The 25738-nt window shown below is 33.6% G+C and overlaps 1 protein-coding gene across 2 annotated transcripts in view; it reads right to left on the reverse strand.

Annotated features, from left to right (window-relative positions):
* LOC126841666 (uncharacterized) overlaps positions 1–25738 on the reverse strand; it is a 46748-nt gene that overhangs the window by 11994 nt on the left and 9016 nt on the right. For both annotated transcript variants that reach the window (XM_050578261.1, XM_050578260.1), the window contains exons 16-29: positions 25063–25452; positions 11809–12070; positions 9548–10369; positions 7335–7513; positions 7076–7255; positions 6756–6978; positions 6457–6673; positions 5055–5139; positions 4777–4977; positions 3353–3654; positions 1529–1707; positions 1025–1262; positions 375–573; positions 181–301 (exon numbers count right to left, since the gene is read on the reverse strand). In XM_050578261.1, coding sequence (XP_050434218.1) covers positions 181–301; positions 375–573; positions 1025–1262; positions 1529–1707; positions 3353–3654; positions 4777–4977; positions 5055–5139; positions 6457–6673; positions 6756–6978; positions 7076–7255; positions 7335–7513; positions 9548–10369; positions 11809–12070; positions 25063–25452 — 3598 coding nt within the window. The remainder of the gene's footprint in view (positions 1–180; positions 302–374; positions 574–1024; positions 1263–1528; positions 1708–3352; positions 3655–4776; positions 4978–5054; positions 5140–6456; positions 6674–6755; positions 6979–7075; positions 7256–7334; positions 7514–9547; positions 10370–11808; positions 12071–25062; positions 25453–25738) is intronic.

Genomic DNA, 25738 nt, shown 5'->3' on the forward strand with positions numbered 1-25738 from the left:
ATTGTCAGTGTTAAACGTTTGCCCTTGCAGACACAGCGTGACGAGCAGGTCATTCACACAGGCCGAATCACACCGGAAGAGACGGTTTTCAAAAATTACACATTGGGGGGGGGGGGGGGGGTGCTTAGAATGGCCATACCCGCGGGCCATTCAGACTAAGACTTAAGTTCTTCGACTTACCCACGGGCGATATGCCGTGCACTTTCAACGTAAGGTATTCGACGTCTTTGGAGTCCGCATCGGCCCAATTGCCTGCCAGCGAACGTGATCCGAGCGTCTGGTTGGATCTGGTGTCCATATACTATTTAATCATATATTAGATAAGATAAACACTACTACTTCTACTTGGGCAAATGTATATTGTCACCACTCACGTTGATGTCGTCGGACGGTTTCCGTAACGAATGGGGGTTGTAAGAAGGAGGGTTAATGGAAGAAGCTATCGTGGCCGTGGTAGACGTGGCCGACGAGCATCTGGATATAGAGTCTTCGTCGTCCGAGTCGGATTGCACAGTGTCGAGTAAAAGATTCTTTTGATTCTGTATGTGCTGCTGTAACGTGTTTTCGTAAAGCCTGTCCGAGGTAACGACAAATACATATTAGTACATTTTACGATATTGTAGTTATATTAACCGTAACATTGGTACATTGACCAAATCAAAGGTCGAACAGAAATTAGGTCAAAAGCAGAAGCCACGTGAAATATGAAAAAATTTGAATATTAAATTGTTGAGAACTTGTATATTTAATGCAAAAAAAAACCGCAATTGTAGATAATAGTTTTGGGAATAATGCTGTTGCTGATAACGCTATGAAGTACCAATTAAGTGTTTCTATTTGAGTTTACAGTATAGTTTAAGTTAATAATATCCCGAGAAACAATACCAATACTTTATTACTACATAATGAATTAGATGTGCAACGACGTCTTTTTATCGTTTTAAAAAAGTAATTTTTAATTGACTAAGTTATTTTTTATTTTTCCGCAACTTAAACTAGTGCAAAAACTGTGCCCGTAGCTGACCTTAGATAAAACACAGATCCCGACGATTCTTCCCGGTAAACAAACATGTTGCGGCGGTTGCGCACGGACAGTTTGTCCAACACGGAGTGCAACACTTGGACGCCGAGCAAAAGCATAGATGACGAATGCTGAAGCCTTGGGTGTAACATAAACTTTGCGGTCCATACGACGGGACAACGGAACTGTCCGAAGGTAAAATGATTGGTCTTCTTGTCGGCGTCACAGTTGCTGGTATCGTCTGTATAACGGCACAATAGTAAAGATAAAAAAAATACACTTACAGAATTTGCAAAAAAAAAGTATGCACAAGGTGTCTCAAAAAGAATGGTGGGGTTTCAAACGGCTGTAGGTCGCGAAGTATTGGACGTACATCGCTCTGGTAGGGCTTGAATAAAAGACGTAATTGTCAAGTTTCCAATGCTGTCCGATACTTCACAACCTACGGCCGTTTTGAGACCCCCCCATTGTTTTTGAGACACCCTGTACATTTCCATTGATCCGTACCGTCGTCCGAATTAACGTGGTTTTCGGTGATCGGTTCCAATATGGGATCACACATTCTAGTGTCGTGCAAACGACACAGCAATAAGGTCTGATTGACAACCGTGGCTGCTCGATAAATGTGCTGTCTTACGTCTTCTCTCACTGCGGCATACCTCCCGCGAACGTCCAGTTCGGTGAATCTGTAAAATTGTACATTAATTGTATTACAAACGAAAACGTATTACCGTGCTGTTAGAAATCAACACTTGGAAAAAGTGACTTATGCGGACTAAAAGCCTAATAGATTAAATCAAAAAGCTACTCAGAATAAGACAGCTGATCGTGTAATTTTACCTCTTGAAAGTTAAATGGAAGTTTAATTGAAAGTTAATTCAGTTAAATGTATAAGAAGGAACATATAAAACGTCAAACCTAAGACACGTTAGAGCTCGATTGTTAGTACATATAACTGCTCTTTCACGCCTTGTTAAACCTGCTAACATCGATGGCCCTTATCCTGAAAGAATTTCGCACCTGCGTTTGGTTTTGCAAAGAAGTCGCCGCAAAACGGTCATCGTTGCTTAATAATTAATTATTGTTATCGATTCCCTGACTAAAAACAATTGCGTTTCTAAGCGCCCGTTATCGAATCCTGTGTTTAACCGAGTTCATTATTTGGACAACCGACACTCGTTAAGAACACCGCTTTCGTTTGGAGTTTTTCGATTAACATTCTTTCTTTTCGTTGAAGCATCTCGTCGGTGACAATGCGTGAATGTATCTCCGTGCACGTCGGCCAGGCCGGTGTCCAGATAGGCAACGCTTGCTGGGAACTGTATTGCCTGGAACACGGCATACAGCCCGACGGGCAGATGCCATCCGACAAGACCATCGGCAGCGGCGATGACAGTTTCAACACTTTTTTCAGCGAAACGGGCGCCGGCAAGCACGTGCCCAGGGCCGTGTTCATCGACCTCGAACCGACCGTAGTGGGTGGCATGGAGTGTCTTTGTTTTTACCATAGTATGAAGGTTTGGGAGAAGTGAGTAAGGAGTGAGGTTACAGTATCGAAGAATCGAGGTTTATGCTAGGAAAATCAACAATGGAACCAATATTTTGTACGAGGCAGATTGTGGAGAATTTCAGGGAGGTGGTGTATGGTATTTATAGACTTATATGCTAGAGAGATTTGGAGGTGGGCATTAAGACAAAAAGGAGTGCCGAGGATGTATGTGAAAGTAATAGAGTGTGTGTGGAAAAACGGATGATTTTAGTGAAAGACACGGTGTTGAGTCCTTACTTGTTCTCGAGGACGAGAACACGAGACACATATGATGTTTGCGGATGATGTTAGTGGGGGAAAGTCAGAAGGAATTGGGTGAGGTACTTGATGGGAAAGTACTGAGGATCAGTTGGAGTAAAACGGAGGCAATCGTGTTTGATTTTGGAGAAAGTTATAGGACAAGAAAGGTAATGAAAATTGTGGATGGATAGGTGGAGGGAAGCATCAGGTGTTTTCTGTGACAGGAGGTAGTGAGGCCAGCAATGTTATATGGGCAGTAAAAAACAAGAAAAAATATGAGAATGCTAAGATGGACGAGGAGAGTGTCCAGAAAAGATAGAACAAGCTTTCCCTTATCTCTTATCTCTCTTATCTTATCAGACAAATCAGCTGTTATTTTTCGTTATGATAAGCGGTGTCGATTTTCCGCGTGTGTGCCGTAGCAAAGACATAAAAATGTCAAAAACAATTGCCCCGGGCATCCAAAAGTCTAAATCCGGCCATGCATAATATACTTATAGAAATAGTAGTGTACTTCCACTAATCGCGTTTGACTAAATTACCTGCAATGGAAATACAACATGACCGTCAATGAATTATTTTGTTCCGACTGGTTGGATTGAATTTTTAATATAATCCAAAAGTTCGGCAGCGACGGCCTGGATTGTTCTGCTTTGGTCAGACAATCTTCGGAGTCGCTACCCATCGCTGCGTGGCTGTCGTCGTCGGAAATCGTGCTGTCCGTGGACGTGTTGGAAGTGAATTTCTTTTTAACCACGTAGAACGTATCGTTTGACGATTTTGCAAGCGCGTACAGCCCACCGCCGTTGTCTTGGTCGAGCACGATGTCCATTTGGTCGAGTTGCTAAAAAAAAAAAAACAACGAAATCGCATTAATCGAACGAAACCCTTTGCCATTAAACTATCATCATCGCACAATGGTCGGAAGTCTAAAAAACGCGATGGAAAATCAATTTTTCAAGTTAGACCTATGAAACTAAAAGTTTTACTGTACAACAACAACTAAATGTGCTACTTAAAAATGAATTTTGACATTTTTATGTCTTTGCTTTGGCACATAAACGGAAAAATCGACCCCGCTATCATAACGAAAAAACCGACACCGGTTATCATAACGAAAAAAACAGCCGATTTATCTGATAAGATAAGAGAGATAAGAGATAAGGGAAAGCGATAAGAGATTACCTATGTGGAAACCTTTAATAGAGCTTTGCAAACCATTCTTTAAATAAATATGTACGTTTTGTGGGATGATCGCTTTCTGCATAACGCCATTAAATGTATTTTTTTTATTTTATCACTTTAATTATTATTTAGTGTTTCAGTATATCTATTTATCTGTTATAAAACATGCTAACTTGGATATTAATTAAACTACTCCGAAATTTTTTTTAACGGTATTTCAGTATAAAAACATGTTTACAAATGTTCAAACTTATATTTTTTCAAATATTTTGTTTTTTTTTTAATAATAAGCAATACTACTTATACCAAAACCTAACTATAGTATTTTTTTTTTTTAAGGCCTATAAGCCAGAGGAACTTATGAAAACTATACTAAAATATGTTAAATTATGTTGTTACAATATTAAACAAGTTTCAGCTGCCGAAACTCGCCGAACACGAAGATGTATTAATTTAAAAACTAATTAAGTAGTATAAAATCGAAAAAAGACAATAAAACGCGATATAAGCTGTTTTTTAATTTAAAATAGTAAGAAGGCAGTCGATTTATATGTTTTCGGGGCTGCCGAGCTCAAATTTGACCTCAAGTATACTATGCGCCCCTAATTTAGAGGGGGCATAGGGGGGATTTTTTGTAATTCTGTACAATTATCTATCGATTTATAAGTTTTTGAGGCCACCGAGTTCAAAAATTTGACCTCGGATGTGTAGTAAACATGTAGAGTTCGATGTGCAGCTTTTAAATTTTCTAAATTAACATGTTACATTAAGTGCGACGTACTTGGACGAATAGGGAAATGCTGTTGTAGTTCGAAGAGCCCAATGGAGGTTCTACAAAATACACCGGTATCTCTTGATGACCGTTCGAAGACGAACTGGACGAATTGGAAACGTGCTGGATGACTTTATCTAACGTTTCCGGCGTCACGGTAGAATCTTCCAGGAGACCGGCGGCCATTTCATCACGCATACACCATTCCACCTAGAGAATATGACAATAAACCCCCCAAGCGAAGCTCGGTAAATGTTCACTAAACAAAAAAAAAAGCCTATACATACCTCCGCTATAAAGGCAGCCAAGCCTCGAGCATACCGCACGGGCAACGACGACAACAAAGGTTTGTTGTGACTTTCGTTGGATTTTCTGCAATACAAATTTTTAGAAAAAAAATTACACGAAAAACGTCTATTTCAAAAGGTAGATTTTATAAGCAGGAGACATCCAAAACAGCAACGGACAATATTCAGTATAGGCAATAGTGTAAAACCTAAAAACTAGCAGGAGGATATTCAGGAAATTTCATTACTTAACAGGAAAACTAAATAAGTGTAGTACTTAACTAAAAAGTTTGTTCATTAACATTTTAGAACGACTTTAATAGTTAGAAGTTACAACTAAACTTATTTACTTACTTGGAAATATAACTAATTTTTTAATTGGATGGTAAATTAAAGTTTAAAATTTTAAAAGTAAAAAATTAGTTTGATTTATTTTTTGGACACTAATATACAGGATGTTCCAGCATGAAAGGTAAGTAATAGGTGATTGAACATCTGGGGGACCCCCAAATAAGCCATCCGTTTTCATTTTTTCGATAATCCAAAAATTGAAGATTTCGACAGTTAAGTAAAAAAACAATGACTTAAAAAAAAAAAAATTATTCCCTGTTATTCAGTGCAAAAAGCTCACCTTTAAAGAGGGGTCACATTATTTTCAGTCTTTTTTAGCCCCTAACTCTTCTTTTATCACTTATCTTATTATTTATTTCTTATCTCTTGTTTCTAATTATTTATCTCTAATCTCTTATCATTTAGCACCTATCTCTTATAATTTATCTCTTATCTCTCATAATTCATCTCTTACCCAATTATCTCTTTTCTTTTATCTCTTATCAATTATGTCTTAGCATTTATCTTTTATCACTTATTATTTATTTCTGGTCTCTAATCATTTTTCTCTTATCATTTTTTGAGTTAGGGGCCGAAAGGGGCTGAAAATGGTGTGACCCCTCTTTTAAGGTGAGCTTTTTGCACTGAATAACAGTGAATAATTTTTTTTTTTTTTAAGTCATTATTTTTTTTACTTAACTGTTGAAATCTTCAATTTCTGACTTATCGAAAAAATGAAAACGGGGGCTTATTTGGGGGTCCCCCAGATGTTTAATCACCTCTTACTTACCTTTCATGCTGGAACACCCTGTATAACAATATTTTATTTTTTTTTAACATAATAATATTTTCGTTAACTCAGTTTACTGGACTTTTTTACTTATTTACTCATTTGCTCATTTATCATGTTTTAAATGATTACTAGCTTTAACTTAAAATCTCTTATTTTTTTTTATTTTTAAGTTAAACAGGAAACATAACCTTAGAAATCTGCACTTTTACAAACGGCAAGAGTTGTACCGGAGAAAAGAAAATGCTTAAAATTCGAAACGATAAATAAAACTCGACTAACTGAAGTGGCGCATACGATGTGCCGTGGTTGGCCAGCTGAGTTGGGTCTGTATTACTCATCTTGTCTTTGCTGCCGCTATCGTCGTCGTCTTCATCGTCATCTTCGTCCGGATTCGCTAAAATCAGACAATACACATCCAACGACACCCTTACGTTCTTGAAGTCGATATCAGCCAGGTCAAAAGGTTCGTCGTCATTGTCTTTGTCCATTAGCTCGACTGTAATCAAACAGTGGTAATTAGTTTAATCAGTTTAATAGGACACGCTTAATTCTACGCATTCGTTGAAAGCATTACTCACGTATGCACGTCGGCAAGGACCGTACCGAACGGCTTTTTGTCATCGTATCGGTTTTTACCGAACACACTAGGTGCACGAACAATGGAGTTGGGTCTTCCGATACTTCTGTGTGCAAACACTGTTTGCTCATCTCATTCGTCCCCGTGTTGTCCGGTCCCTGGTTAACGATGCTTTCGCTCGACGATTGATTGTCGTTATTGTAATTCTCTTCTTGGTCGAATTTCTATTTATAGGAGATAAAATACAGCAACCAACACATTAACAATATTGTAATACAACGTTGTTGTGTTTATGTGTTAAATAAATACATCTAAACTTGCATTTTTCGCAGTGCAACAATAAAAATAGTAGTCCGGATGACTGGATACGGACTGGAGCATGTGTCGTCGCAGAGTGGCGGCAAATTTTGACCGAATCATGTCGTGGTGCAATTTCAACGTTTTGTTCTCTTCGGGACAACTGTTGAAACTGGTGTTGTTTTTGAAATGACCGCAAACGACCTAAAACAACAAATTAACGACAATTGTTGTTTATTGACCGTGTTGGCAAAGAGTGGATATAATATATTTCAATCGTTACTTTAATGTAATCGGTTATGTCGAAAGTCATCATTTGATGTTGACACCGGTCGACGGCACACTGGACGTCCAAATACCGTACGTCCAATCCCAAATGTAAAGCCCGGAAGACCGTGGTCACCAAACACCGGTCGTACGCTTGTTGTATTTTCACCAAATATCTGTCCAGTATCGTTTCGTCTGTCAAAATAGTAAACGTATAAATAACAACTTTTATACAAAAGACAACAAAGAGTAATTATTTAAAGACAAATTCGTGTTTGTGTGATTAGGGGGAAAAAAGTGAGTTTTTATTTATTTAAGAAATTTAAAAAAAAAATTGATTTTAAGTTAAGTATAAGAATTTATTTGTTTTTTCTTCGAGGACAGTCATTTAATGAAATACACTTGGCCATTTTAAAATTATTAATATTTTATAACTACAACGTGATTAATCTGATGGAATACGGATATTTATTAAGATTTATAACCATTGATAAAAAATACAAACTATTCATGTTATTAGAAAATTAACACGTTATATCATATTGATTTTGTTTTGCAATACGTACATCTATATTTTTATAATCTCATAATAATCTGTTAATAAAAAACTACAAATTACGTAAAACAGTATTCGATTAATTACAGGTTACAACTTGCGTTGAAATGATGTGTTTAATTATTACTGATTGCAATGGCAATGGAACTTTTATGGTAAGTAACTTTTTATAGAAAAATTGCATACTTTGAATGGATTCTTACGAGTGATATTTAATAGTTTTGTTCAATATCTGTTGAAAAAACGTACGAAAAATTAAAAAAAAAACACAAAATTGGAAAAAAAAGTCTTGTTTTATTATTGCAATAGGTATTTAGTCCATTTTGTTTTGGATGGACTGGGTGCACCGTGCATTATCAGTAAGTGAGGCATAGAGTTGTTAATTTATCAGAGCATTAGCATAAGAGATTAGATTAGAATGGAAATTTGAATTATGAAATTTAGCCGATTGGTTCGCAAGCAGGTTGGCTGGAACACGCCTGAAGTTCTGGACGGTATAGTTGCGCTACAGTTGGCTGCTGTAAGACCAGACTGAAAGGTTACAGATTAACTTAACACGAGTTCATGGGAAATAGTTTAGATTTGAGGAGATGAAGACGGGAGTTAATTGTTTTACGTTTGTGGACCCCAAGTGAGTATTTGATTTGACTACTTGGGCAGGCTAACTTCGTACACCACGAGTGGAAATTTCAGCCAGGATTGGACCAGAATCGGATCTTGAAATCGTCGCACCGGTGATGTTCAGTGGTAAAAACATGTTTAAGCAGACTGAAAATAACTTGCTTGATTTTGGTTTTAGAGTAAAAGCACCCGTTATAAAACTAAAAGAAAACAATATTCCGGAGGGCAAGACGGTGCGTTTTTTAAAAAAAAATTGTTCATTTAAAAATGTTAAAATAGTCGTTATTACTAAACTATGTATTGAGCGTTATACTTAGAATAATGAAATAAACGCACCGTCTTGCCCTACGAAATATTGTTTTGTTTTATTTTTTTACAATGGGTGCTTTTACTCTAAATCCAAAATTAAGCGAGTTATTTTCAGTCTGCTTAAACAAGTTGAGATGAAAAAACATTTTTAAATCGCTTTCAAGGACGCTGTGACAGTCCAAAAAATAAATTGACTACCAAAATAGAGTCCTAGTTATCGGACTAATAATTACACATCACAGTTTAACCTTTAAGTTAAGATTTTGTAAAAAAAATGCCTATACTTTACTCCAGGCTCTATTTTGTGCACCCGTGTCGGCACTACGGTCTACAAAACAAAAATTAAATAATGTACATATTTATATGGAATGTTGTAATACATTCGTTTTTCTAAGACAGTAGCGAGTAAATTATTAGAAAGTTAAGTTCAAGTTTTTATTATAACACGGTATTTTTAATTTCGTTGATTTTGATTGAAAGATAAGTATTTTGTTGTTTTATTTAATTGCGTTGTTAAATTATTGTATACATATATATGTAATACATTCCTTTTTCTAAGACAGTAGCGAGAACAAAATTAAGTGTGCAGTCCGAAATTTTACAAATAATAGGGCCTGCTTTACTCCTTAAAAATGGGCGGCGCGACGCCCTCTTGAGGCTACTTCAGGTAAGGAAGGACTTTTGGTCATACCGGATCTGCGTGTGATCGAGATAAGGGGAAACCGGCAGAAGAAGTCGGATACCTTTTTGCGAAGTGACCATCGGATCGGCGGCCGCCGCCGCCGCGTAGTTGGCGGTGGTGGCGGCGGTGTCCCCGTCCTCGTCCTCGTCGCTGGTCGGCGTCGAGCTGCTGCAGCGACTCTCGTCCGAGCTGCCGTTGTTGTCGGGCATCGCGACCGGGTCGTCGCCGGGCGGCGACACGTTCTTCGAGACGAGGGCGCGCTCGACGGCCAGCCTGCGGCAATCGTACACCACCACGGCCATGGTAGGGGCGAAGTCCGGCGGCGGCTCGTCGTCGGCGGGCTCGTCGCCGCCGCCGGCGTCGAAACACTGGCTGTCCATGATGGTGGACGGGCAGAAGTTGCGCTCCAGCCGGAACCGCGCCCACGACATGTCGTTGCTGTGGCTGGCCGGCTTCGAGCCGACCGACATGGCCCGGTAGTACTGCACGGACGACGACGACGACGGGAACGCCTCCCTCGACGGGTACCTGTCCGGCGGCCGCGGCGGACACGACTGGATGCCGCCGGCCCGGTTGCAGTAGTGCCACGTGTTGGCCCGCAGACGGCAGGCCGGTTGCCAGTCCGTGTTCTCGGGGAATTCGAATCTTTTCTCCGGGCTTTTGCCGCACGAAGGCGTCACCGTCAATATCAGCCTGGTGTTGTTCAACCGTTTCACGTAGCACTGCCCGTTCTCGTCGTGCCGGTCCTTCTTCGCCGCGTCCGCCGGCTTGGCGGCGGCGCCTTGCAACCCGTCCGCGCCGCTCACGTCGAACGACCTGTCGTTGATGGTGCGCAGCTCCGCGTAAAACGCCCGTTCCAGCATCGCGTTCAGTTTGTTGCCGTCTGCAAACATTTTGTTTATATAAAATCCAAGCTACGTTCTTACGACCCATATCGTCTTCGAACCAATTGAGTTTTTTTTTTGCTATTAATTTACGGCTTCAAACAGTGGCGTAGACGGGAATTTTTTATGGGGGGGGGGGGGTCATGGTTGGAAAAAAAAACTCATTAAACTAATTTCACTTATAACAAAATTTGTATTTTCCTTGGCTTACTTGCTAATTCATCCAATACTTTTTCAGGTATTGCAAAAAAAAAAAACACTAAGTTTATTTCACTTTTTAACACTTACAAGTTATAACAAAATATCTATATTTCTTGGCTTTTTGGCAAATTCATCTCGATAATAGATTAGAAGAACTAAGCCATTTAGACGATCCTGATTAAAATAAGTTAGATGATTAAAATACAATTAAAAATTACAAATGTGACTCGACGAAAATTTTCCAAAATTATGCAATACTTACATATAAGTAAGTAGAACATCTGGTAAAAGTTGGCGATGGAGAAATTATTCTAACATCAGTGGTAAGCGTTCAAATTTTACGATTTACACTTATTGGAAATATACACAGTTTACATTTACATTTTGAACCTTTACACCACTGATGTTAGAATATTTTCTCCATCACCAAACTTTTACCAGATGTTCTATTCACTTATAAGTATCGCATAATTTTGGAAAATTTTCGTTCAGTCACATTGGTGTTGTGGGTCATTAAAGTAGGTAGTTTACAGCAAAATACCCATGTTTGAAGCCGTAAACTAATAGCAAAAAAGATGATATGGATCATAAGAACATAATATTTGTTTTTAATTTTTATCATTCGAAACTTGACAACTCGCTCTTTCGTTCAAGCCCTACCAGAGAGCTGTAGGTCCAATATTTCACAAACTTCAGCCGTTTGAAACTCCACCATTATTTTTGGGACACCCTGTAGTATCTCTAATATCTTGTCTCTAATCCACTTGCTCTAATATATTAACCTCAATAACTCCTCCATACTCCTGCATAATCCATAACGACGTCAGCACTGTGACACAAAACGTGACGGATAAATTTTCAGAACGAACCCTCAGCCATAAGACGTATCCATGTCAAAAACGATCAGACATATTGAGAAAAAGGCAGTGATGACACAACTCAGATATTTCCTTATTTCCCGTGATTCATGGCTACACTGTTCATTTATTAAACGTCGTACACCCGCCATTTTCCACGCGTTTGGCCGGAATGAACGAAAAATGTGAATTTCCCTACACCTACTGTCGATTTCTCAAATTTTACCTCTACCCATCAGACAGAGCCCATGTAAAAAATATAAAGGTTCTCTTCTGTTGCAATAATTACTCAATCGTTTTTCAAAACACGGCTGGCTGCTATTATAGGGGTGGGTGGGCGAACGAGTAAGTTGACAACAGTGGTTTGATTTGACGATTACCAATGGCGGAGTACGTGGAGAACAGGTTGAACGTTATGGATGAATGGCGCCGGCATTTGGGCAACAGGTTCACCAGGCTGAAGTCGAACGGCAACTTGTAAATGCGACCGCCGTCGATACTTATTTTGTTCTTCTTGTCCCGTCGTCTCTGGTGCGAATCGTAACCGGAACTCGAAACGGACACTCCGGAATCAATGCACATGTGTTGCATGTGTTGGAATGTAAACAGCGAACTGATACAATCGGCGTCGACCAGCCACATCTAATAGAAAGCAGGCAAACGAAAATTAAACGCCATTAACTCACAAACATGTTCTTTTCATAGGAGAAATTGGCCTTAATCAATTTATTGGCAAAACATTCACTTGGCTAGTAATTCATTAACCGTTCATTTAAGTTTGTTCGTTGTGAAAACAACACATAGTTAAAAAAATTTAACATCCCTTACCCATCCTCATCCTCAACCTCGACCTCATCCTCGAGTCTTGACCTCATCCTCATCCCCATTCCTACCCTCATCCTTATAACCACCCTAACCCCAACCTCTGAATCTCTTATCTCTTATCTTATCAGATAAATCAGCTGATTTTTTCGTTATGATAACCGGTGTCGGTGTCGATTTTTTCCGGTTGTGTTCCAAAGTAAAATTTTAATTTAGAGGAATTTCGAATGGTTTGCAAGGCTCTATTAAAGGGTTTCACATAGGTATTACATATTATATTTTTACAGCTTGCGTACGAGTCCGCAACATCACGGGATACATTTTTATGTATCTAAGGTGGCTAGTAAACATATCAAGTTTCTGGCTAATATTTTAGTGTTTTCATAATATCTGGCCCAAAACCATTCATAGAGAATTTGGCCCCCTTAAATTATTGAATTTATTATTCTTTTCTATTTTGAACGTTGTGAATACAACATATATGCCCCCAATAAGCAAAGACATAAAAATCAGGAGCACGGATACAGATAAGAAACTAGATTGCCAACTGTAGTATGTCGGCAAGAAAGTTTAGTGAAGCATATTTTCCGCCATCTTAGCTGTGGGGTCTCGGGGAATTTTATCAATACATACAGACATACAAAACGGATGTACGATACACAGAGCCCACTACCAAGATGGCCGTTTTTGTATCTATATCTGTGCCTGGGGGTCAGTTCTTCAAAAAAATATACACCTTATACTATAGTAGTACTTTTCTGTTGTTTATTATTGTACTAATTAGTCGCACTTAATTAGTTTTGCATGAACGTGGTCGATATATTCGACCAACTTATAGTGGCTACTACTTATAACTACCGACAAGGCTACCACACACTTAAATGTTTAATTTTTCTCACTTTTGAGTCCTTCAGGGCCCAATTCCAAAATAATTTTTTTATAGTATAATTTTTAACGATTAATTTGTAAAAAAAAATGAATAGTTAGGACTTTTTCCTAAATAATACCCATAAATTAGCTACTATAGAACTAAAACCAAACACCATTTTACCATACGTTTCATTTTAATCTCTAATTAATTTTTCTATATTATAAAACAAGTATTCGGAAAAAAACTGTTTAAAATAATCAGTTTGTATTTAAATTAGGTTTAACCCAGGCGTAACTCATTTATAATTAGGTTTAAACAAATGTTTATGAAGGACTAAGGAGGCTAAGATATATGGAATTGGAGTGTTGACCTAGAAAAATGTAAGTTAGCTTAAATAGGAACAAACGACCGAAAAGGAGTAGGCTAATCCTATGGTTATACAAATACAGAAAGACGTGGAGACTAGATATAGTTGGTCGAGTGTGGATAGATTAGATCAATAAGCACTAAGTGTGCTATAAACAAAACCATAATACATCAACAAGATAACAATAATTGTTTAAATACTTAAGTTATATAAAAAATCGAATAAGTCCTAAAAACTATTAATATGATTTATTTTTAATTATTCTTTTTGTATTTTTATAGTCAATAATTCATCCAGTTTTGACAAATTTTTAAAAATATAAACCCATCCTTCATGTGGTGAAACCGCATGAACTCTGGCTATTTAAATGGCGATGTGTACATTATTATTATTGAAAATTTCGACCAGTCAAAATGTTTAGTAAAATACTCTTAATTGGTAATATATACCGAATATTAATATTACATATTACTATTTAAAAATCTTAAGCTCATAGTGTTTTAGAGGTGGTGTTATACAGGGTGATCAAACTAACGTAAGACACTCATTTTCTCTGAAAATATGAATATTATGAGAATTTTTTTTTCCTAAACTTTTAGATGCATATTTTAGCACATTTTTTAATATTTTGAAAATTTTTATCACCAATCCTTATAAGCCAAAAAGGGGGATTTTTGGTTTTTTTTAAATGGCAACATATGTTTTTAATTACATAAATTTGTAGACCGAAAATTAAAAAATATATTAGCGTTTGATTAATTTATTTTCATACCTTTGACTTATAAGGATTGGTTTTAAAAAAGTTCAAAATATTGAATAATGTAGTAAAATATGTACCTAAAAGTTAAGGGAAAACAAATTCTCAAAATATTCATATTTTCACAGAAAATTAGTGTCTAACGTTAGTTGGATCACTCTGTATTGTTGAAAATTATTATATCAAATTTAGGCTAAGTAAATAAGGAAAAAAATAATTTAAAAAAGTCAAATATGTTGTAAGACTTTGACTGGGTCATAGTAATACATCACATACATAAGAAACACTGTTGAGGAAAAATATTGAGCAACAACCGAAATACTTCCATTTTGTAGACGTTTTCCTAGTGCGTCTAGTTTTGATATAAATCCCTTCTAAAGATGTGTAAATAGGGTTTTGTAATTATTTTTAACGTTTTGTTTACTTTCAAATGTATATAAATGTGACTTTTAAAAGATTTTCATCAACCGACTTCAAAACTCGTCGCGGAATTTGTATTTTTGTATTTAATAAATATTTTACAGCGCTAAAAATGTAAAACTCATATACATGTATATATATATAAATATTTATATCTTAATGCAATAACCAATATGTAGTACTTGTAAAGTTAATAAGTAATTGGACACGAGTTAAAAAAAACTATTGATCTCTACACTACTTTAGTTGCACACGTTATTAAAGAACGAGGTAACAATAATAAAAGTGTATTTATGACAATATGCTTGCGCAATATACTGTACAATAGTTATCATATTTTTTTTTTTTTTGTTTTTGCCACATAAATCCTCGAGTGTTTCAACGGTTTGCGATAAAAACATCACGAGGGATTAACCGTTTGAGATTATAAGGCTCCGGTGTAAATACAACCCATTTCGAGTACCGTATAAGCCGAACACTGTTATAATATTATTATCTACACCTGCTAAGTACCTAATAAAAAAAAAGGTATTATTAAAAAAAAAAAAAATTGTTAAAAAACAACGTCGATAATACCTCATTATGTTGTGAATGTATAAAGATTAAATAAATAAATACATCAACGGTTGTAAAACAAACCAATAAAAACGATCGTTACAATAATGAGAATTGTATTTGTTTTTTCTATAGCGAATCAGTAAAACACATGGCTGTCTCAACCAAGTAAAAAACAGTTCATTTTGTTAATAAATTATTGAAAACCTAACCTAACCAAAGATTACACTTTATATTATGATTTTTTTAAATTTGTGATCCATACGTTCATCATTATCACACATAGTCTCATTCATATCATCATACTCAATATGTCAATATAAAGTGGTCGATTTCTTGCCAAACACTTGCCAGATACACAATGGCATAATGATAAGCCGTAGACAAATTACCAGTAAATAACGTAATATAGTTTTTTTGTTCAAAAGTATGTGGCATAGATATTTTTATTTGATTAAAAGCATAACTTTACAACAATATTTACAATCGGTCATTTTTAATTACTATTTGGTCAACAACTTGTTAAGGAAAACTAGTCGATTACGTCTAGTGTAAAATAAATTGCCTTTGAGGTGGTCCGACGTAAAATAGTTGTAGTTTTTAAAACGACATACTTTTCACTAAAAGGACAACTAAGAATTTGCTCATAGATAGTTCAAGAAGGACAAATTTTGTTTTTAAACGTACATTTTTATCTTTTAGACATTTTACATGTCCTGCAAATTTACTAGTTCACGATTGATGAGTGTACTTAACTGAAAATGTATTTTTTTTTTTCAAAATATTTTACTGTAAATTTCGTTCAAGTGCTTTGGTCAACGGTCGTCATCAATAACATTTCTTCAGATCGACCAAACTATTTAAAGTTTTCATTGTATAACATAAAAGTCCCGTATAAAAAAAAAATCAGGCATATTTAATGTAAACTAAAACATTAATTGTTTCTAGAACATTTTTTTTTTTTTATCTTAGTTTAATAAAAAAAAAGTTTTCTTTAATATATATATATAAAGTGGATATTTACAAGACCAAAGCAAAGCTTCACAGACACAAAGATAACACATCCGAAAAAGTGTGAAATTTGACGAAAAACAAACGATATTCTAAAACGATTGTTTTCATCTTGAATTTAGGTTTTCAAAAAAAAAAAACAAAAAATTATTTGACTCACCACTTTTTTATCGTTTCTTTACTCCTTCGATAGTATATAAACTTGCACCATTAATAACAATAATATATTCTACCCACAAATTGACATTTACAATTCGTTTTCAAAGTACAATATTTCGGTTTTTCAAATAAAAAGCGTAAACAAGAAATACAGCAAAATAAAAAAAATTATTATTATCAAACGAAAAACGATAAACGTTACAGTAGGTATGGGGGTTTTTTTTTTTTATTTTTTTACTAGACGTACAAAAAAATCTAAACTTAATATATATATATTATATATATATATATCGTTCTAAAATTATACATGCGATATAACCACAATTTATTTATTGGTGAAAAGAAATGAAAGGCGGCGGCCTTCGTCGACGGTCTCCGTAGTTTTGTCGTGATTGAATTAAGTTGGAGGAGTTGAATCTCACTTTGCGAATAACCGCATTGTTAACAACACATTTTTTTTTTACAGTGAACAGACTACTTCTCCACTTAATTCTGTATTCACATGGATTAACGGCCGCCGCTGGTGCATTATAACAATATAAAATTATAAAGTATAACATACAATATCGGTATATACTAAACTAAAAGAACAAATCGAAAAGTTTTCACACACACACACAGAATAATGTTGTCTAAATAAAAAACGTCTTGAAACAAATTCTAGAAAAACTTATCTGGACATAAATGATTATGAACATTACAAAAACGGACGACAATTAGCTTACAGAGTCAGTTTTCGTTAAAAAAAAAGTTCAAGTACACATCCTGACGACCTTATACAGGGTGATCCATTTAACGCGAGACACTCATTTTCTAGTGAAATAATTACAATTTTATAGTTTTCTTAAACATTACACTAGCATTTATTAAGGCAATTGTTCACTAAAACTTTACAATAAGTTGAAATGTTTAAACATATAAATATATTAAACCCGGAAAGAAGCATCTATTTTAATATTTAATTTATTTTTGTCAACTTCTAAAAAACGCATACAGGCACTAATTTGACAGAAGACACTTTATACAAAAGCATACGTTTCTACTTCAACTGCAGCATATCTTATGAATATTTCTAATTAAGTTTAAAAAAATATTTTAATTTTCATAACATTTACATGGCCTTCAATCATGTTGAGCTACTTTCTACTTCGGACAGAAAGTTCTTAGAAATAATCCGATTTAAGCTCGAATAAAAACATTTAAATTGTTCAAAACCTTGAAAAATTGCAATTGAAAAAATTAAAAAAATTAATGATTTTTACAATAACATTAAAAACGAAAATTGAAATTCCATAGAGCTTTGGAAAATATAGCTAAATAAAACATAATATTGTAAATATTTTATAATATTGTAAAAATAACATACAACAACCATTATTTTTAAAAACACTACATTAATTGCACAATTATTTTAAAATACAAGTTGAGCGTCTCGAATGGATCACCGTGCAAACCGGACGACAATAATTACAGAAACAAAACTAGACAAGAGTGTAAAATATAAACAAAATACACACCCTGACAGCCTTACATTAACATTATCATTATTATTAGTCTACAAGTCGAAATTCTACCGAAACCGATCAGCTGGAAGAGTTAGATCTGGCACGGTTTTTCTCTTTTTTTTTTTTTTATTATTTCGCCTCGAACACTGACCGACAAATAAAATAATTTAAAACGGCCGTGTTTAAAGGAAATTTTTTTTTATTATGCAATAACCGTTGACGTGCCTTGATCCAAACTTCCAACTGAACGGCTCGGCTGCGGCGGCGACGATGGTCAAAAAAAATAAAAACTGTGTTCTGGCCGGCACGATAAATTAAAAAAAAAAAAAACGCAAATAAATTATACTTTTAAAAAAACCAAACGACTTTTTTTTTTTGAAAAAATCACAACGAGCCGAACGAACACGGCCGACCACAAATTATTTTGTCGTCCAACACTGTGATGTGACGAAAAGTTGTAAAAAAAAAAAAAAAAACACCACCGAATAACCGACGGTACACGGGAAACCGTGGCTTTTATACCGTAAAAAAAACTCTGAAGTCGAGGATCAAACAAAAGATAACCGAAAAGCAAATATCGTCCGACCAATAAGCGCGATATTATATATATATATATATATATATATATACATATATTATATTTTTATTATTATTATAAGTACATCAAACGTCGTGTGTGTGTGTGTGTGTTATCTTTCGAGTGCGACTGGTTGGGATCACGCGCATATTATTATTATTCTATATTGAAATAATGACAAAAACAGACAACCGTTGTTATATAAAACTTGTAACCGGCTGATAACGACTCGGCGAGGCGGGTAGGCACCCACCTACTTGTACTTGTCGGCTGTGAGCGAACGATGAGCGGAAAAGAGAATGTAATATACAAAAAAAGTTTTGCCCACGTGACGAAACGGCCTCTTATGTAAATCCTAAGCAAATTATGATACAGTTCTGACCGGTCGAAAGACGAGAAAAAAAAAATCAACTAATAATATTAGGTGGCTAAAAATAATTTCAAGATTACGCCACGACCGATGCTTTGAAAATGCTATGAAGAATTCAAATGTTTTTTAGGAGTATTATTAGGCAAGTTCTGTTCGAAGTAGAAACATAATATGTTTTTGTACAAAACTGGATCCTATATGTAAACATTTTATGTAATTATTTTTTATGTACTTTTCATTTTAACTACTTTCGTAATACTATTAATTATTTATTTTTAAAGGTGGGTTTTTGTATCAAACACAAGTTTTCTATCAACATGATATCTGACAACTAAAATACTCTCCAATGTTTAATCAACTGGTAACGCCGTTCTACTAGAAAGAGAAAGTTTAAGTTCATTGATTTTTTTTATTCAAACTTTTGGTAGTAATATATTTGAATTAAAATGTCATATTCTAGCATAAATAATTGTTTAAGTGAAATATTTATTTGTAAAAATAATTGTTCCTCGTATATTTTTGTTCCTAAGAAATTTTGAATTTCTTCTGTTAATTTATTAGCTTTAAATTTTGTAAGAATGTTTTCATTTAATTCTGTTTGTTCATGTACTATACCATATCATATTTGTTGTACTTTTATAATTTTAACTTGTTCTTTTTTTATTTGCAATTTCTTTGCCTCTAATACATACAATTGATTAATTCACTTATGATACTTAGATATTAAGTGGTTATCTTATATCCTATATTCGTTATAAAAGTTAAATACCTATCTAATAGATTTATTTCTATTATTCTAATTTCTATGGTAATATGTAAGTTTAAAAATGTTTAGCGTTATGTTATAGTGAAAAATTGCCTATACAAAGCGCCTTATAAATACAAGTTTAGAGGCCACTTAAAAGAAACAATTTTACCATATTTTCAGCTCTAAACGATTTCACTTTCTTGAATTTTATGAAATCAACTAAGTATGATGACCGAATTGAAAAAAAAACAAAATGCCACATACTAAAAATGAGAAGATAGATATTTGTCTTGGCTTTAGTATAAGAGTATATACAGGTAAGTATGCGCGGTATAATAATTTTAGTTTTAAAAAAGTCTGTGAGTTGCACGCTTAATTTTCAATTTCTTCTTAAACTATAAGACATAAATTGTTGATTCTGAGGTCATTACAAAGAGCATTTGTCAAGGAGATACAACATTATGAATTTAAAAAAAATGTTAATTTTAGCTAAAGTTGTCTTTGGACACGCTGATCAGTGAAACCGATGACCAAATTTTGTTATTTAGGGTCTTTGTTAGTTAGAATCACCTTGGCATATAGAAGTGCAACGAAGGGTTTCATACTTTATCTGATATAGTTTATTTAATACAAAGTTGTAAAGTTGTATATCATAAGAACATATTTTTTGCCCTAAATCTTCATACTTTTTGAATTGATTACTCAATAACAAAAGATATATTTTAAATAATTTTCCAAAAAATCAATTAAGTTTACATTCCGACCCCGACTTGACTAGCATTGTTTTGGAAATATTTATTCGAATAAGAAAATTGTTTAAATATTAAAATCTAGTCAATTTTGATTTGAATTTAATTTTTCACAAAATCTATTCTTGAATTTTTCCGAATGTATCCAAGTACTGTTTCTAAAGCTCATACAAATTCGAAACTAGAAAATAGAACTTAAGCTCTAAAACTTCCCCTAAGAAACTGTACAGAAAAATAATATTCCAACATTTCTAGGGTAAAGGATTTGCGTTATTTTATTGAATTTTTCATTTTGTTGGGAAAGGGGTGATTGTTCTTTAGTTTTAGACTCTTTAAGGTACATTTTAGTTTTGTAAAATATCATTCTGTTAAATATCAATATTCAAAGAAGTCTAAACAATGTACAAAAATTACAAAATGTAAAAAAAAAAATGTTTGAAGCCGATTTCTGCAACTAAAATTAATAAATTTTAGTTCAACTATGTATTACACTGTTAAAAGAATGGAAAAAAAATGGAGGGAAAAAAATTAAGTTTAAACGGGCACGGCTTTATTCGGTGATTTTTTAAAGTCGATTGGTCGATTTGAAAGATTTTTAGAATGTCCACTCCTTTTGTCTAAAGCAAATGTTTACAATATAATCCAGTAATTGTCTGAGAATTAAAAATGACTCTAAATTTTGGACAAAGTTTGTGTTAATAACTCAAAACCAATAAGAATTGTGGTCGTGATTTAAAGCGAAAAACACTTAAGATAAAATAGAAACAGATAAGCGTACGACTCGGGGCGAAACGTTTTTTAGAGTTTTCTAGAAGTTTCAAGATAATATCTACAAAAAACACACATCATGTTACAACGCCTTGTGAAATCTGTATTTGAAGAAAAATTAAACAAACGGTATAAACAGTTGACAAGCGTTACATGATTCATTAAACACGAAGGCACGGCTTAATTGAGTGTATTGCTTTTTTAAGTATATTTTTTAAAACAACAAAGATAAATAAATGAAAAACAAAATGTGGTTTCACGTGGCCAAACTGCCGGATTTATAACGGTTTATCGCCGTGTACTAAAAGACTCACACTAAACCACTGAATGTGGTAATTAATTAAATAATCGTGAAAACTCACTTGTCGATGGAATTTTATAAGCTAGTTGCTATAACAAAACCAACCGTTTGAGAGATCTACATTAAGGAAAAAACCCTAAACGGTGTCATACTAGTAAGAAATAGTAAGATTTTTGGACTTGAAGTCAGAAAACTTGACAGTAGGTAAATCTATTCTGACCCTACAACAAACACTTTTTTTCAAAAATCTGTTTAAACCCTTTTTTTGGTAGATTATTCTCAAATTCTTAAATTAATACAAATAATATATACGTTGAAGTATATTATCCATATTACATTTTAAAAATAGAATATTTGGAAATTGTTTATCGTAAAATAATAAAGGTTTCAAATAAAAAAAAAACATTTTAATATAAAAATATTGTTTTTGTTTGTGACGTTTCAAAATGCACACATTTTCTAATTTGAAAATATAGCACACTTACCTCGTTTTGGGGTAGATTTTATACTTAAGGTCAATAATTCAAACAGAAAAAGTTGACCTAACGTGTGTTTATAGAAGTATATTCAACACATTACAGTTCAATAAACTTAATACCTATAACAATTTCCAAGATCAGCTTTTGCATTTTGTTTTGTCTAAAAAACCCTACAAAACTAATATTGTCTGTACTGTGATTTTACCTAAAAATACGGCATTTTAACTTCTTAAAAAAAGCTCTTATATTTTGTTTAAGATATCAAATTATCAATGTACAGTATACTACTTATTCTCATAAATTACTTATATTTTAATCCACGGATTGAGCGTTTTTACGTTTTCCATACTCAATCTAATATTTTTTTACAAATTACAGATGGGTTTGCTCTGTTTTGCTTAGGCTACGTCAATTCGTCATCGGATTTTCGATTATCTACATTTTTTTCGATTTTCTATTATTTATCTTATTAACCTTTAAGTTTTTATCTATGCTCGTGTAAACGACTCTTTACCATAAGCACCCGCAAACGTGGCGGCACAGTTTATACACACTCACGCACACGCGAGAGTCAATGCAAACAAAACAGCTATTCATACAATATTATATTATTGTAGGCAAAGAATTCTCGTTATCGATGAACAAATATTAGTTTGTTTGCTGGGGCGTCGTACAGATAAAACCGACGACTAGGTAGAGGATTAATGACACGAAATTCATCATCATGCCCTCATTACAGGTACCTATCTCTCCGACTGAGGTGCACTTGAAATTATAATGCAATAAAACAAAATACAAATGAAATAACCATACACAATTAAAATATAACTCCATATTGTATAACGTGATACCCGTGAAAACGACAATATGTTAATTATAATTATAAATAAGACATAAATTCCAACGGCGGTATTAATCGAAGGACTTCAACAGCAGACCTTGTTGTTGTAAGGATTTTTTCCAACTACACGCAAAAATGTATTTTATTTTAAACCTACTCCCTCCCTCCCATCTCTTTTTAATATTTCAACATTTTAACAAAATAATTAATGATACGTTTCTTGAGTACTAAGCATATATATAGTATTTAAAAAAAAAAAATTCCATAAAACGTTTGGTCTGCCGTCAGACTAGGTAATATTAGACTACTGAAAATGTCAATTTGGTTTGAAGACTCAAGTACAGATAGCTGAAGTATCAGGATATCCGCATACCTTTATCATTGTGCCTGGAATTTATTTTATCCGGATTTAAATTTTAGTTTATTTTTTTAATGCGAATTGAAAAAATATAACTTCTCTTACAAAACGTGTCTCCTTACTTTTATAGTCTTTGTTGAAATCAATTATTTTATCATTTAATTTAGATTAAAAAAAAATTCAAATCTAATAATTCGAATAAATATAATTATAGTAAAAACTAATATTGATGAATCCAAACAACGGTGTAAATTAAACATTTTAATGTTAAAAAAAAGGTCTTAAAGTTCTTAAAAAAGGCACTCGTATGACAAAAAAAAAATATGAATATTCACAATTTCGTTGAAAACAAATACATATTACTAAAATATATGCTAATTAATTTGCTATTTCTAAAAGTACATATAAAAAATGTGTCCAACCAAAGTATTCTCTAAATATTTGAGATTCAATTTTAAATGTTACAATTTATGAATTACTTTTTTATTAAAAGTTTTTTTTTTTAATTTATAATTTTATACGATGTAAATAATGTCCTTTTCAACAATAAACATTGTAAATACATCCCTTTCTATTTATTAAAATAGTAAATCTTTAAATTGCTGTCATACTAACTTTTTAAACAAGTATAGAAAGAAAACAAAAATAACTAGTTTTTAGAAAATAATACTAAAAAACAGTATTTTGCTTTATATTGTTATGTTTATACTTTATTAACCGATGAACGTTTTTAACTATGAAATTTATTCAAAAAATATAATTTAATATTCAGACGTCGGCTCACTTAAGTAATGAGAAATGTATGTAAAATATGTTCTAATTAAAAATATCCATTAATAAAATATCCCACGTTGAAATCTCAATATTTTTGTTGAACTATCAAACTAAATAATACTTGTTAGTACAATTAATGACATTGAGCATTAGGAAGCCCATTTTCTGTAATTACCAATAAATTGGGTACTTTATGGAAGCTTTAATAGACGTTTTCAAGACCTTTGTAAAGTCAGAAGACATTAATGAGATGAAAAATATTACAATCGCGTTCAAAATATACACTAAAGATATGCTATAAGATATGCTATAATATACATAAATATATATTAATTTTTTTATAGGCCTTGTTCAAAATAAAATCTACAACACTTTATGAAAGGCCAATAAACAGAAACAAATTTTCCAAAACCAAAATATGTATTAGATGCATATTCATCAGGTCATCAGTTAGATTATAATTCAATATTTTATGTTCAACAACAAGTTAGTACCAAATAATTTATTTAAAGCTCAATTTATTTCTATTTTTAATCACTTCAATAGACATTTATTTAATTACTGTTTAAACAAAAATTGACGTAAGTCGTATGATCATGTTTTTCAAGTGTTATTCAAATTAAGATTCTGCGAAAATGAAGAAAAATGTTGAAAATAAAATTAATGATATTCTGATAAAAAAAGTAGTATTTTTTTATACAAAAATATTGACAAGATCTTGACAAAACTTGTCTTATCAAACTCCTAAATAAATTAAGGGGGGGGGGTGGCGTCCTGTTAAATAGTCACAGATAAATGAAAGTTTAAAAAAATAAATGTTAGACCCAATATTGAATAATTGTTAAGAGTTTAAATGCACGTGGTTTTTTATATGAAAGTGTACTGATAAGTGGCCAAAGTTAACTTCTCTGAGAAAAATAAAAAACAATGTGTTCTCGGGTAAACAAATATTTGTTTACTGAATTAATTAATAATTAATGAAAAAACTAAGCTAATAGAGATATCAACAATAACCGATGACATGCAGTGTACGATATTGTTTCCTATACATTTTAAACATTTTACTACTATTGAAAAAAGAACGGTAAAAAAAAATAGCATGGTTTAAACGTTAAGTGTGTGGCGTTCTCTTGAGTAATTTTTTTATAATTTAATTATGTAGAATTGAAAAAAAAAAAAAATGCAATGACAAATTTACTTACAGCGTCTGCTAATTGTTCGTACATCAGTCCGGACATGTATTCGTTGTTTTTGTCTCCGCTTACGACCACTGATCCGTGTTGTGGTTCGATCCAACATTCCGTTATCAGTTGGTAATCGTCTTCTATGGACGAATGTCCACCATTCGTTGTTTCGACGTTGATATTTTTTTCTTGTCTTTTGTACTTTTCCGGACGTTGGTCTTCATCCTCGGACGAATACATGTTATCGTCGTTGAGTCTCGCTTTTGAACCGTCGTTTACATCATCAGCATCGTGGTCAAGCGGCTGGTGTTTGGAAATGATGTGCGGAGGAAACAGTACATACTGTATGACACAATGGCTAGTAGTCGTATTCGTTTCGGACGATTTGTTTTTGTCCAAAGAAGACGCCTGCAACAAACGCCGTGAAGTAATGAATGAAATGAATTAAATGGAGAAGTTTACAGACATTGTCTGTAAATCAATCAAATATAATCAAATAGTTACAGTCTACACAAAGCCTAACGGCTAAAATTATAAAACATGGAACATGCTCTGGTCTGCTGGCTCTTGTATAACGATTATTGCCGATCTATAATCTCCTTGCGATATATTATGGTAGTGTAGTCTTCTTTTTTAATATTTGGCCTTTATTGGATTACTGGCAACATTCACCTGGTTCAACATTCTTTTAACC

This window comes from Adelges cooleyi, unplaced genomic scaffold (genome assembly GCF_023614345.1).
Source record: "Adelges cooleyi isolate 19-005CV unplaced genomic scaffold, UGA_ACOO_1.1 ACOO_flye_CR_arks_rails_tigmint_CR_PRNA_40, whole genome shotgun sequence".
NCBI classification, from domain to species: Eukaryota; Metazoa; Arthropoda; class Insecta; order Hemiptera; family Adelgidae; genus Adelges; species Adelges cooleyi.